The sequence below is a fragment of the Gymnodraco acuticeps genome, unplaced genomic scaffold (genome assembly GCF_902827175.1).
Source record: "Gymnodraco acuticeps unplaced genomic scaffold, fGymAcu1.1, whole genome shotgun sequence".
In the NCBI taxonomy this organism is placed as follows: Eukaryota; Metazoa; Chordata; class Actinopteri; order Perciformes; family Bathydraconidae; genus Gymnodraco; species Gymnodraco acuticeps.
In genome coordinates this window covers 2,340,096-2,355,571 of record NW_022990947.1, presented here as the reverse complement: position 1 = coordinate 2,355,571, position 15,476 = coordinate 2,340,096, and the positions used below count along the sequence as shown (strand labels likewise).

General features: G+C 40.2%; 1 protein-coding gene across 5 annotated transcripts in view; it reads right to left on the bottom strand.

Moving 5' to 3' along the window:
• The window catches only part of pde4d (phosphodiesterase 4D, cAMP-specific), a 185,473-nt gene that overhangs the window by 42,737 nt on the left and 127,260 nt on the right, over window positions 1–15,476 (bottom strand). The window contains exon 1 of one of the 5 annotated variants that reach the window (XM_034234816.1): window positions 1,874–2,038. The exons of the other annotated variants lie outside the window; for them this stretch is intronic. Within the exon in view, the coding sequence (XP_034090707.1) occupies window positions 1,874–2,001 (128 nt within the window). The 5' untranslated portion in view covers window positions 2,002–2,038. Of the gene's footprint in view, window positions 1–1,873; window positions 2,039–15,476 lie in introns of those variants that run through there. 5 annotated transcript variants of the gene reach the window in all.

The window sequence follows — 15,476 nt, the reverse complement described above, 5'->3', positions numbered from 1 at the left end:
TGTAAAACACACACACATAATGAACCAGCTCAACAGGAGTCAAACGTGCTGGAGGCAGCAGGAATGTGCTTCAGCATGAATTCAATCGTACTCGCACTACTTACAACACTATGTAACTCCATGTATTCCACATCGATCAGCCTCAATTTAAGAGACAATGTATTTTATTAACACAATATTTATTTGTTAGAGGTGAACACTTTTTAACCCCTAACAAAAAGGTTAGATATACCAAATATAGGAAATAACCCAATGCAATGATGTTGTTTATATATTTATCCCAGTATGCAGTACAAAAGAAATATCCTCTATGAATTGTGTTGCTTTTGCACTGATTACTCACTGCATTTCCATGTTTTATATTCTGGAATAAAAAAGAACATGTCAGTTAATAAATGAATGAGTGAATTATTAAATTGGTAAAACAGTGGCATAGTTTATGTAAGAGGAGGTCACTGCTATTACACAAATGGTATAATGGTATAATGTATAATAATAACACGCCATGTATTTGCAACACTTAATTCTCTGATATATACTGTATGATTTATGCAATTCTGAGAACCACTGCCACCTAGTGGTAACATTGGTATAATTGTTGTCATAAAAAGCAGTTGCATAGATTAAGCGACCACAGCAATTGACAAAATGATTGATTTGTTTAATAAAAGGCCTCTCCCAAGAACCATGTTGGGTATAGGGTGCAGATAAACACACTCGGTGAATGCTGATATAAATAGCACTTAACTGAGGAGCAGGCAGTGAGCACAGATGGCTGCTACACAGTATTGACGTCCACCATCCATATCTATATGTCTACAAACACCACCAGTCATTACCGTTGTTCTTATTCAAATGCCTTAGAGGTACAAACACAATGTGACTTTATGTTAATGCGCAGACACGTTCATCAGATGATAACACACCTAAGTTGTGTCTGAGGTCGCTGAGTACATGTGAGTCACAGAAATGCAGCATGAAAATGGGTCTAACAAGGTCTTAACATTTTGTGTGTGAGCGTTAATGGACAGAGAGTGCTCTGATGATGAGCTTACGCTGTACTGTGGTTAGTGAACGGACTTATCCTCTTCATCACCTTGATGCTTTATGCGATGACTGGATGGAACCTGCTTATTTATCATTTACCTGGCTCTCAACCGTGTTCGGCAAAAACAGAGTATACTGCTTCTCATGGAACACGGAGACACAAACAACCGCACGCACACACACACACACACACACACACACACACACACACACACACACACACACACACACACACACACACACACTTCAGGTGGACACTATAGGTTGATCAGAGTACACAGCAGTTACAGCTGCTACAGAGCTCTAACAACATAACCAGCGACCAAGCAACCATTTACACAAAGCTTGCTTATGAACACTGTTCCAGCTCTGTGTTGTCCAGGTGGAGCTTTTCATCAGCTAATGTTCTGATAAGAGAGAACACACACTTTGTGTACATTCATGCGAGTCATACAAACACATTAATCCACACACAGAACATAGTCACATACACCCAAAGAGCAATAACAACCCAAAGAGCAATAACAACTACAGATTTTAAGCTCAGCTGACTTTCAGTTTCAGCAAGTTTCCCTCCTGTGATCACTTCTTACTCTCCATCTCAACTTTCTACATGCAAGCAACAATTGGATATTACATGTAGAGAAAGAGCAACACAAACAAAGCTAGAATAAGTCATATCTGACTATTTACTGAATGCATAACAACTACATTGTTCACATGAAAACAAATACAACAAATCCTTGCAAGACTAAACAAGGAAGGCTAAGGTCACATCACCATCGCTGCTTTCAAACACAGTTGCAGTCCCAAAAAACAACCCTACCCTCTCCTGCCACGAGGTTTGATGTCGATTGGCTGGTTTGTTGCGAAGGGTGAGCCGTTGGAGCAGGCATGCCGGTAACGGGCTATCCTTTCCAAGGAGAGATAATCAGAGTTCACAGGTAAACTCATTTCTGTGAGGCTCTTAACCACTGCCACACACTGACTCCCTCACTCACACACACACTGGTGTCAAAACAGATGTAGAGAAAGAAATGATAGAATGAAAAGCCTGATAAAGCTTACTGCACAGAAAGGAGGGAGGGGTTTGAGGGGAGAGGGTTTCAGTATGGGTGTGTCTTGGTCGGGAAAAAGATGGAGCGAAAGAGAGAGATGCGCGAGAGGGAGGAGCAAAGTGCAGATGTTGAGCAAACTAATTTGTCTTTTCTCTCAGACAACCATCAAGAGTCAGTAGTGGCTGCAACATCGTATTGTTATGATATTGTAGACTTTCATAATCATGTTGTATGCACAACGCCAATTTCCCTCATGTAAAGCGTTATGGTGGATAGAAGAGCAAGATGAAATGCGTACAGAAGAAGTATGGCAACAGTGAGACAATAATTGTCATTTGACTTCTCTTTCTTTACCACAAGTCAAATGAAACACCAGTTTTTATCATGAAGTTCCTTTCATTAAATGCTGGAGTTCTCATCTTCAATACTGCCTACTTCTCCATGCACACTGGGATAGACTGTGGGTTAGGTGTGTTCATTTGTTTTGATGTTAACACACAACATGTTGATGCATTGTTGCAGGATATCAAATGAACTGTTCCTTTTACGTTTTAAAATGTGCTTTTATCTTTGTCTCGCTCTTAGAGCCCCTCTAAATGATTAGCTGTCATCCAAATGTAGTTTAGGTCACAGTGTACAATAACATTATTATATAATACATACATTTTCTCAATGAAGATATATCCCATATCACAATATTTGAATTTCAAACTAACTGCTGATTTGCACAATAGTGAACATTGCAACACATATAATACGATACCTATTATATTTTGTAACCTGTGAACAACTTGCAGGTTGAATACAAATATTGAGTCAAAAAGAAAATAATAATATGACCAAATCACTGAGCCTCTCTCATTCCCCAACAATTGTATTACCTGAAAGCCACCACCAGAGGGAAGCAAAGCACCACAATAAACAAAGTTGAGTCAGTCAGCAAACTCTGTATGAAATGCATCTCAAATGAAAACTGCAATTTCAGAATACAGATGTTCTTTTTTAGAGCAGATAATGTAGTATATGAATTTAAATGTTTTTAAAGCAGATGTGTTTTTATAGTACGGCCAAGGCATAACTACGGCTGTGCAATTAATCGTATTTGAATCTCGATTATGATTTTGGCTTGCAACGATTACGAAAACAACGTATAATAAAACATAATAATTCCAAAGTCAATCAATAATCATATTTAATAAACATGATATCGATATTGACCAAAAATAATCGTGATTATGATTTTTGCCATAATCAAGCAGCCCTAGGAATAAGAGCTGCAAGTGAAACAGGATCAACTGGGAGAGAGTTTTTTCTTTATCTTTCAAATACGATTACTGTCATTTCCTATCCTGTACTATCTTTTCAGACACTTGAAACTGTATCAAGATAAAATCTCAATCACTCCAACTGATAAATCTCTGAAGTGTTGCGAGCTGTCAGCAGAGGGCAGTGTGCTCCGCCGAGAAAAAGTAGGAACCATTGTTCAAACATCAGCAGCAGCTCGAGCACACAGAGCCGAGACTCTCTGCGGAGTCACGGCTCCTGCTCCGCTCTGACAGAAGCAGCCAGCATGTGACAACAGCCCTGTGTGGACAGGGAGGCTGTCAAAGTCCCAGACACAACGGCAGAAACAAAAGGCTGCAACACTCACACTGAACATCCAAACACAAGCACACAAAGACACACTGGTGCTGACTGAAGCACACTACAATACCGCCAGATGAAATGCACACAGAGATCAATGCAACAAGGCTTCACAGACCAACTGCTCCCTCTGACAATCACACACCCTGTAACATAAGCGTGTGTCAGGCTGCCAGACACGGCCACACACTGTCAGTGGCAGCGGTGAGCTGTGACGGAGCGCACAGTGACGGAGACACTGACGTCACTCTGTCTCCCTGAGGCTCAAATGCATACCAGCAGAACCACTGTATGTGAATGCTGAACCATGTACATACAAGCAGCCACATCTTTGTGAACACTAGGTGTGGGCAGTAGGAGTGCAACTGTGAATGTTTTATTGCAATGATAAATGATAAATCAAATTGAAAATGTAGATAATAGGAAAATTGTTGTAGCGAAAGGAAGAAGACAATAGGAAAGTATATTTCAATGCTGCATAGAAATAAATGATGAATGAAACATGAAAATAACTGGATAGAGCAGTGGTTCCCAACCTTTTTTCAACTCAATGCCCACTTCAGAATCCAAAAATGTTTCGCGGCCCACATTCAACCATAAACAATACGGAGGCTAAATAAAGTTCTGATTGGTCAATTTGAACATGTGACACGTTGTAAATCCAGTAGAACAGACCGCTGTCAAGGACTGTAATGACCGTTGCTAAGGAAGATCGAGAAAGAGAAAGGAAAAGAGGTTGAAAAAAAAAAAATCTTAATAATGAAAATGTTTCCAAACAAATCATAATGTTTTGCAAATTATTTGGCAGCAAATATTGAATTTACATTTACACCCTTTAATATTTGATTTGGGCTTTTAGATGAAGACCGCACACAGCTCATAAATATAACTATTCTTCTGGCTAAAATACATATTTTTAAAAGTCAATCAAGGAGTAATCTTAATTTACGGTGTTTCAAGAGAAACAATTATTGCCACAAAAAATCAAAGGGTGGCTCAACACTCCATGAAATGGGAAATAATTAGCTCTAACGAAGAGTGGGATTAAAGGAACAATACATATGCTTGCCATGTTGTGTTTTTGGTGGTGTCAACCTATTTTTGTTTGTGAAATGTTGAAGTGATCCTACTGACTGTATCTTTATTTCTTCTGTTTTTGTTTTTGTCTGAGATGGGAATGTCATCTCCTATATGTTATTGTTATGACCATGTTTGTGTCTTTAGCCAGTACAACATTTTAAAAAAAATGTAAAAAAAATTTGGCGGCCCACTTGCAATGCCTTCGCGGACCACTAGGGGGCCGCGGCCCACAGGTTGGGAACTGCTGGGATAGAGTAATGAGTGATATAAATGAGCACCCAGGGATGCAGACTGTGCAGGTTAAGTACAGAAGTACATAAACAGCTAATGGCTGGGGACGGCTTTGTGAAGCACTCTTCTCTCAGGACTGTCAGGGTCAGCCACCTTGTTAGGGGCTTAGGATTGATGGTAGAATCAGGTGTGTAAGGTTGTTTTACGTGAACACATATAAGAGACTAGCTGATAGAAAAGAGAGAGCGAAGACAGAAACAGAAGACCTGTCAGCACTGGATGTAACGTTGACATTTTTTATTCTAGTGCTTAGAATAAAGCGGATACAAGCGGCCGAGATGGGTTTTCTCCGCAGGGTGGCTGGTGTCTCCCTTAGGGATAAGGTGAGAAGTTCAGTCATCCGGGAGGGACTCAGAGTTGAGCCGCTCCTCCTTTGCGTCGAAAGGAGCCAGTTGAGGTGGTTCAGGCACCTAGTTAGGATGCCACCTGGGCGCCTCCCTAGGGAGGTGTTCCAGGCACGTCCAGCTGGGAAGAGACCAAGGGGTAGACCTAGGACCAGGTGGAGGGATTATATCTCTTCGCTGACCCGGGAGCGCCTTGGGATCCCCCAGTCAGAGCTGGTTGATGTCGCCAGGGAAAAGAAAAGTTTGGGGCTCTCTGCTGGAACTGCTACCCCCACGACCCGACCACGGATAAGCGGGAGAAGATGGATGGATGGATGGATGGATGGATGGATGGATGGATGGATGGATGGATGGATGGATGGATGGATGGATGGATGGATGGATGGATGGATGGATGGATGGATGGATGGATGGTGCTTAGAATAGAAATGCTGGGTTTTGGTACTGAAACTCAAACGAACAATTTTAATATCTTAGTACATATTTCTCTCTCTTGGGATTGGCCAAGAAAATACAAAAACAGATCCTATGTCAATGTCTTTATAATATTCATTGATCCTTTTTAGGACCATAGCTATAAGTGGCCTTGTGTGACCCTACCACTAACTACTAATTAAAATGATTCCCATGAGTTTCATGCAGCACAAAGAGAGCATTGGAATGTATTTCAAAGTTGAGACATTTCAATGAATACTGAGAAAAAGTTGCATCAGTGCACCCCTGGTCTCAAGAGCCATGGCAACTGCACTTTCACGGATGTTGTAAACAACAGTGAATATAATTACAATGACTGGAAAATGTCCTTGGGCAAGATACTGAACTGCAAATTGGACGCATTGTCACTAGTGGGTCTGTGGTTAACATGTTGACATGTAGTGTAAAAAGTGCTTTCAGCTGCCGAAAGACTACAGAGGAGAATGACATAGGGGCAGCAGTTTGGATAAAGACACTGATTCACTGAATATGATCATCTTATTCAAGTATATAACAACCATGTAACCATAGCAGTGACAGTTTTACACATTTTCCCTCCAAAGTGAAATACTAAATTGGACTGTGAGGAAGGACCATGGCAGCCTGGTTAGAGACAGAGCAATTACATGGGGTAGGATTAACTTTCTTCCAATCATTCAGGTTCAGCGTCGTCTTTCCAGCTCATTGAATGGTTAAAGGTAGGGACGCTCCGATCGATCGGTCACCGATCGATATCGGCCGATACTCACTCTCTACCGATCGATCGGTGCTCTCTAAACATGCCGATTGCGAGAGCCGATCGCATGACGTAAAATACATGACACTTTTCTCTGTGTGCAGCAAAACAAGCTCGCCAAAATGGCTTCACCGGTCTGGCATTATTTTAAGGTGTCCGAAAAAGACAGTAAAATAGCGGTATGCAACGTGTGTGAAGCAGAAATCCTGCAGCTCCGCCCGCCGGACCGGTAAACGCAGCGAAACACACACACAGGGAGAACCAGACCGCAGTTCATTTCCTCATATTCCAAACGAGAAATTACGGTAGCAAATCACCCGGTTCTTTACGACCAGAACTATTAACGGGATACAAACCGGAGGAACCAGGCATGGAGGGAGGTGGCAGAGACAGTGGGTGAAACTGGTAGGTTTTCGCCTGTTTGGGGAGTTTATATATATATATATATTGCTTGCATAAAATCCCCGGGTTTTTTTGCTTTGTATGTCGGGGGCGGGAGATTTATGTGATTGGTTGTTGGTCGCGTTGCTCGCAAAAAATCCCCAAGCTTTCAGACACGCCCAGCTCCAAGATTTTCAAGATTTTTGAAAAGCTGCTGTAAGAGTTAGACCTAACACACTTAGCTATTTTATCTACCTCTGGAACAAGCTAAACTAGTTATTATAAATATATGTATTCTTCATTGTTGGGTCACTCATTACTGGATCAGTGAGCTGCATGAGATACTGACAGGAGAGGGAGAGAGGGGGGAGAGAGAGAGGGAGAGAGGGGGGAGAGAGAGAGGGAGAGAGGAAAAGAGAGCGCTTCCTCCTAATTTCTCATTTGAATGTAATAATTAAGTTGATTGTTGTTTGTGGAAGCTGCAGTGAATGAGCCCCATTAACTGAGTTTTAAACATCACTTTAAATGGAAGATTTTTTAAAGTGATGTTTAAATCTTCCATTTACAGCCCACTCGATCGGATTGGCGATCGGTATCGGCCGATACTGATTCCGGCGATCGCTCCCGAAATTGGCGATCGGAGCATCCCTTCTTAAAGGCAACAGTGTGATATAGCATGATGACAAATAAGGTATAACTGTGCCTTAAAGCTACTGCTGGAGCCAAGTGCCATGGCAACTGCACTTCCACTGCAGAAATAATTGGAATCTTATACAATGATTTTATATTTGTTGTAAAGAATGCAAATCAGCAAAGGCAATGTGATTAAGAGATGTGTGTGGCACCGTGTAGGCATACATAAAACCATTCTCAGCCACTCTTGCCTCTTCGAAACAGCTGTTATGATGTGTGTCAAGGAGCAATTCCTTTGCTGCTGCTAGATTCGTGTTATGATGTGGTTGCCATGGTGACCCGGCAGAATTCAAAAGGGACAGGTAGGTCCTGACGACCAATCAGCCTGCAGTTGCTAAGGATAGAGCGGCAGATTGTGTAATGAGAAAAAGAGACTGACAGGGGGGTTCTTACAGGGTCAAGAAAAGAAAGATGGGGAGAAGCAATCAACACTGATTGTTGTATTTGAGGTTTAATTGTATAAATGTTGCTAAAATTATAAACCCTAACACTGTTAAATATGCCTGTGGTTCATAACAATAAATGAACTATCGATAGCAGCTGTGCTTGACATACCTGTGCTTCATTAGATAATTCAGCTGACTCCCAGACTGGAGAGAGCATACTATCTGGCTGGACTATTGTCTCACAGACTCACCAGGACACAAAGAACAATAGAAAGTCGCCCCCAACAACGGAAAGTCTGAAGTGTAAGCACTGATAATATGACCAACAAAAGCTCCTGCTTGTGCTGTGCATGTGTGTTTTGCAAGTCTTTGTGTATCTGGCTGCATACACTGTCAACATGAGTGTGTCGTGATGTGTTAACGCTGGACAGTATGAATGTAAGAACGATGAGGCCAGCATGAAGAAATGTGGCTTAAAGGCAAATAAACACTTGTGTCAACACAGCTGTTTCTCTCACATCCACCTCAGAAACATAGAAAACAGCCTACCAGTTTATGAATGGGTGTAGTAAACCACTATTGACTGATTTATTTATTTTTCTATCAATTACGTCTTCTGTTATACAATTGCCCAACAGTTATCTCTTTGCTTGATCTAAAAGGGTTAATTATTGTAAAAGAGGCAGTGCTGGTAAGAGGCAGTGCTGTTTAGAGTAAGTGCTGCTTAAAGTCATGGACCTGTGGTTAATTTGTGAGCGGGGTTTGATATCTGACACATTGTTTAAAACAGTCAACAGTAGTACCCATACAGAGTCCCTAAGCCACAAAAGTGTTGGCCATTACTGTAATGTCAAAGCAAGATTGTACAATAAACGAAATATGTTGCCCAGTTGGGCATAGATCAACACAAACAAACCCTGAAATGAAATGCCTCTTTGGGTATGCCTTCAAAGGCCTGTATGTTATAGTTTGTCTATGAAGAGGTCAGTTTCATGTTTATGATGTGTGTTTATTACGTAGTTTGTGTGTGTGTGTGTGTGTGTGTGTGTGTGTGTGTGTGTGTGGTTAATTTATTCTCATTATCAGGGCTGAAGATCACTTATGTAATGCTTTTTGAAGATCTGCTGTTACCTCAAAACCACACGATGCACACTCAGTAATGGACAACAGACACATTGTTGGCCTACAAACTGGGACTCAAATGTATTTGAAGGACAATTTAATGGAGAGATGAATGGACGGCACTATTTTCTCAATCGGCTCTTGGATATAACACACAGACATGCACAGTTCTAGCACAGTGTAGTACACTGCGTGGTGAAGCTTATAGGTTTAACTGGCAGCAGTCCCAGTGATGTCAAAGTAATCCCCCATTAAAAACCCTGGTGACATCATTACACTGTGAGAGTGTTAGAGCTCAGCCCTTGCTTACGGAGAAGTTCGTAGGACAGGTAATGTCCTGTCTGTGTGGGAGGGATACCCTGCCAGTCATTGCCAAGGGTGTCCTCGTCCCAGTCATCCAGGTTAAGAGGTTCCTCAAATCACACTCAGGGAGCACCAGCGTCACAGGGGATCATTGCCCCATGTCGTCATATGCAGTTTATTTATAACACCTTCCCAATCAAACAACTTTAACCCAGATTGTTTTGTCTAATTTAGCTTATATTGTATAATTGTTGCTAAGGAGTGGACCTCTTGAAATCAAATCGGTACATCTAAACAAATTAAAACACAAACGAGACTTTTATCCTGGAAGGCTTAGCTGATTTGAGCTGCTTTCTTACTGCTTAGTATTCATTTCATGAGAAAATAAAACCATGTTGAACAAATGTTTGATTATATTGTCTTTCACTCCTTAGAATGCTGAACTAGAATATCTGGATTCTAAAAAGCTGATTCAAGTTTATAGCCACAAATGTTCTTGTTGGGCTGATCTATACTCCATTTGTTGATATTTTCAAGATGTTGCAGAACAACTTGTTCTTACAGTACTTATGTGCCCTTACTTATCTGCAGACCAACCCACAACGTACCCTAACCTCAATAAAAGCACATCTGGGAGGTTTTTGAGACAGGATATTTGTAGCATAAATGTGCTGCTGGAAAGAACAAACTCCCTGAGGAGAAAAGGGGGTCGGTACTGGAGTGTACCAAATAAAGTGGATGGTGGAAAGTTGAAATTAAGTGTACATTGCTATATATAGTGTATATTCCTTGCCGTCACAAATAATCTGTCATTGTGTTCATTCCTGTCCTGCTGAGAGAGTGTTATTCTACACCCTGCAATGTGAGAGTCTGTCAGTCCGGATGGATGAGAAGTCTAACAGTTGGGTTTTGCAAGTGGGAGTGTATTTCCTCTAAAGAAGCACTGTACAACTGCATTCATAATTTACAAGTGCGATAATACAGAGGAAGGTGAAATATGTAGATCAAACATTGCTTATGAACGAGCTTGGGTATGCAGTTTGGAAAGGAAGTCTGACACAATGCACCATAAAACCGGACAAATGAGAAACGCGGAGCAGCAACAATTATAGAAGAAAACAATCAAGTGTTCAGGGTTTTGTTTGATCCTATACTCTTCAGCTTTACTCACAGTTTGCCAAAATATAATACTACAATAAAGACAAATACATACACCTTACTTTACCGTATTCTCACAGGTTTCCTAGCAAGCATTAGATCAAATGATATTGTAAAAGTCATAATAACCTTAATCCAGCAAGGTATGTGTGAACGCATATGTGTATGTATGTGTGTGTGTGCTTGTGGGGACTCCCCCTCCTAGTCTAAGCCTTATATAATCTGTTTGTATGCGTCCTCATATACGTCATCATGGCAATCCTAATCACCGTCATTATCACAAGCAACTCCCTCCTGATATAAACATCGTCCTGCTTCCCTGCTTGTAAGAGCTCTTTCTCAAAATGTTTGTCATGTCTAATGTCCAAAACGCAGACCACAAGGGAGGTGGTTGAGCTAAACACAGCTGACAGCTTTTCTAAAAATCAGTGCAATTTTCTTGGATAAATAAAGACACCTTTTGATATCAGAAAAGGGGTTGTGGCCTCTCACTAAAAGCAGCAGCCAAGAAACCAAAGCCAGATGACTCTTTACCTCCAAACAGAGACAGAGAATTGACGCGTTAACCCTTCATTGTTTGTGTATCTCAAAGAAAACCCAAGGGCTAGGCCTCTGAACTGTTTTTCTTGAAAACTCCACATCTTTTTGTTTCATTACAACTGTTTGTTTTATAGCTGTGGTGGGAGTTTGTAACAAGCAGCCCGGCTTTGTTCCTGCAGGAAAGGGCCTTGGCATGATAACATCTTTTGGCTAGCCGCAGCTTTTGTTTGGGTTAAATAGTGACGTACACGGCTGCATAACGACACTCCAGCATACCACAGGGTGAGTAATGCTATTTCCTACTTTCTTTGTACTTTATCCCTGCATCAGCAATGACATTTTAATATCAGGGAAATTAGTTGATTCCGGTTTGTACCAACCTTTTTTTGTAATACATAATGACCTTTCAAGGTGCATATCGTAGCTGCTGTCAGGGATGCACTAACATTTGTTTTTTTCAATGGTAACAAATGATTAAATATGTTTCTAATTCTATACATTTCCATTAATAGTGACAACGAGTTCAAGAGGACATGTTAAGATTGTTTCAGTCATCCAGCAGTCTAAAATAAATATGTTGAATTTACAAAAAAAAATATAACAGAGATAATCAATCAAATCTTACTATTTGAAAGTCTGAAAACGGTTTGTCTAATTAATGGACTGATTTTTTTTATACTGGTCCTAAGACACCATGTTCATGAATTACAATTATTAGCACACAAACACCCCCTCAGTTATTAATACAATCAAGATGTACACTGTCAAATGATAAAATGTAGCTATCACAGTCATTTGAAACCTCTGACTCCAAGCTAAAATGAGGCTGTGATTTACCTGCTTTTATTCTAGATGTATCTAACATCCCAATCCGGGGCAGTCCCTGCTCCCTTAGCTCCCAGCTTAAGCTTGTAAGATTTCTATTTATGATTTACGCTGAGCTCATATAAGCACCTGCGGCTATCCCCTGCCTCCAATAAGTCTGGCTGCCTTCTTGAATTCTTATTAATGTGTCCATCTTACTGCTTCTGTCCTGTAGATGAACACATGATTGAATGCCCCATCTCGCAGCTGCTGTGTGGACATGGCTGAGAGACAGCACCGGCCTTGACGAATACAATTGAAATAGATATTTTTAAATGAATGTGATGTCAAAGCTGCCTCCAGGCCTTTCAGCACTGTGCTTCTTGTATGCGTTGCTGTGTACTCCAGGGAGCAAGTTATGTAACTATCGAGTCATATAGCCACAACTGTTGAAGCCAGTGGCAAGAAGGCCTTGTTGCCCTGTTTTTGTACATTTCATAAAATAAATGTTATTACATCACATGCTATATTTGATAGCTGAAAGCATCACAAAAGATCTCACTGAATAGAGAGTCAGTGATTTCTCTTCATTAATGCTCATCATGCGAACAACATCTTGTCATTTTTTAAATGTGTAAATCCTGCACATGTTGCATACATTTTCTTCTCCACACTACCTCTTTTAAATCATCACGGCTCTCTACTTTAAATACACTGTATAGTATTTGTCAAATGTAAATATTGTTAATTTGCTATAATAGTATTGAAATCATTTAAAAAAATAGCTGTCATAACAGTCCTTTTTTAATTGTATTTAGTTTTGTTACGTATTCTTCTCTCTGTGTCTTTGTATGCACAACATATACCAAAGCAAATTCCTCTTTGGTGTAAACATACTTAAATAAAACCGATTCTGATTCTATAAGCCAAAATATCCATTCAAAAGCACAAATGAGACATATTTGTTATCACCTTGTGAGTGTGTGTGTCACCATGGCAAAATGTGGTCTTGAAGAGACCCACTGTAGATCGACTTTTCACAGACACAGTTTGAATGACTTTGTTGAGGGTTTATATTTGTGTTTGCTGCAACAGTGCAAGAAGCAGTCAAGAAACTTTAGAAGAGTATAGTTTAGATGAAAATGAACTTGAAGTTCAAAGATGGGTGTGTTTTGCGCACGGGCGCAGGAAGACGGAGGGTAGGGTGGGAAAAGGGCTATTGTACGATTTGGCATTGCGGCAAGTTAGTTTAATATTATTATGCCGAAAGCAGACGATCATCAACTAGATATACACAGGTAGATATGCACAGTTTGACTCATTTGATATCATATATTATTTGTAATGATGCCAGTAGGTCCAAACTGTCTGCTGCTGTCTGACAAACCGACTTTTAGATGCAGTAATAAGCGATGTCTCTAGATAATGTTCATTCTCCACTGCATTTCATCTGACCTAAGGGGTATGTTTATGTATTCTTATGTTGTTCTTGTGCAACACTAGAATCAACTGTAAATAAGTTGCAGAATAGCACAATAAGAAAACAAAAGAAGCATATGTGAAAGAGATATCCGATGATAAATATAACTCATTATGGAACGAAGATCTTAATATAGTCAACTGACTGTGTGTGTGCTAAGACAAACACACAGCGAGATGTGGTCCTAAAGAAGTGTGAAATGACAAACTGAACATTTATCAATTCCAAAGAGAGGCTAATTGAAAGTCCCCTAACAGAAAGAAGGTGAAACAGAGGAGTCTTTGTGAGCATCGTGCAGCATGCTACTCTCTGCAGATTAATATTAGAGCCTCAAACATATCGGTGAGAACATGTCTGTCATGCTACAAGTAACTTCATAATCAATGTAACACCGCACTGCCTTGTGGGAAAGCTGGAGTAACAAGACATTCCAGTTCATTCTGACTATCACAGCTCTTACTCACACCTTACTGAGCTGACTGTAATATTAAGTGAAACATAACAGAGTTAACAGGATCTTCAACAGGAGGAGATTAGTTATCATCAGTCACATTTCATGTAGTCAGACTAGGCTGTGTGTATGTGTGTATGACTGAGCAGTGAGCATTGCCTCGTCATTCTGTTGTTGTACATCCAGTTCTCTAACAGACTGATCTAAGGTACGTATTGCAATCATTTAAAAAATAATAATCAGGAAAGACAACACTATTGGTTGTTAAAACAGCAATTATCAATACTTGTAAAAGGGTCAAATGCTATGTTTAGTGTCACGCTTCAGAAGTGTTCTCAACTATGAAATGTTTAAATCATTTAAAATGAATTTTGTTTTAATGGCCCGCACCAATACTAGTTTGGTTTATTCTCACACCGCTCTGCTTGAATGTAGAAGACATTTGCTTAATAAAATTGCAATATATAGACATGAGCATAATACATAATATTAAATAATGACAAGGGAGCCGCTTAGCAAATATTTTCACACTGTTTTTGACAAATACAACATTATCAAAATGGTGTTCTAGCATTTAGTGAATAATGCACAAAACGGAACAATTATCAAAAACCTTTCTGATTGTAAATGTGTGACTTTTGTTTTTACAAATAAATATAGAGAAATTAATTGTGTCAGTCTGGTATCAAAATACACTTAAACTGGAGGAGGTGAGAGAGCACACTGTGTCCTGAAAATGATTTGTATCCCCACATTTGTTCACACATACCAGCCTGGTTTCTGAGGGAGGAGAATGCAGTGGAAGAGAAAGTGTGAAGAAGAGAGTGTTTAACTGTGTGAGAGGAGAGCTCCTTAAATAAGAGCAATCTGCATAACCTTGCATGGTAAACAGAGGTGAGAAATGCATCACACACACACACACACACACACACACACACACACACACACACACACACACACACACACACACACACACACACACACACACACACACACACCTGATGGTCCTGGGACAACAGTGAGTGATGACTTATTCTTCTCAGAACTTCTTAACCTTTATTTAACCAGATAAAAGCATTGAGATAGAATCTCTTTTGCAATGCTGACCTGGCCAAGAAGGCAGCAACGTTACACATAACACAAACATATAAAATACAGAGAACATAACTAAGAAAACAAAAGACAAAAAAGCAGTCACTACATTGTGCACATTAGGACAGTAAGAAAGGTGCACTACTTATTACTGAAAGAGCAGCTAGTGGTAAGGACTTCAGACAACTTCAATTTAAAACATGCTATTGAGACAAGTGCCGTCAGTTTGAGGCGTGATTGAAGGTCATTCCAAGACCAAGGACCATAATAAAAAAGACTCCTTCTTCCAGCCTCAGTCCGCACAGCAGGAACCTGGAACCGTATCCAGGCACTGGATCTGAGGTTGTAAGAGTCACAAACCTGGCACATATGTATGTACAGTGGAAGCTGAC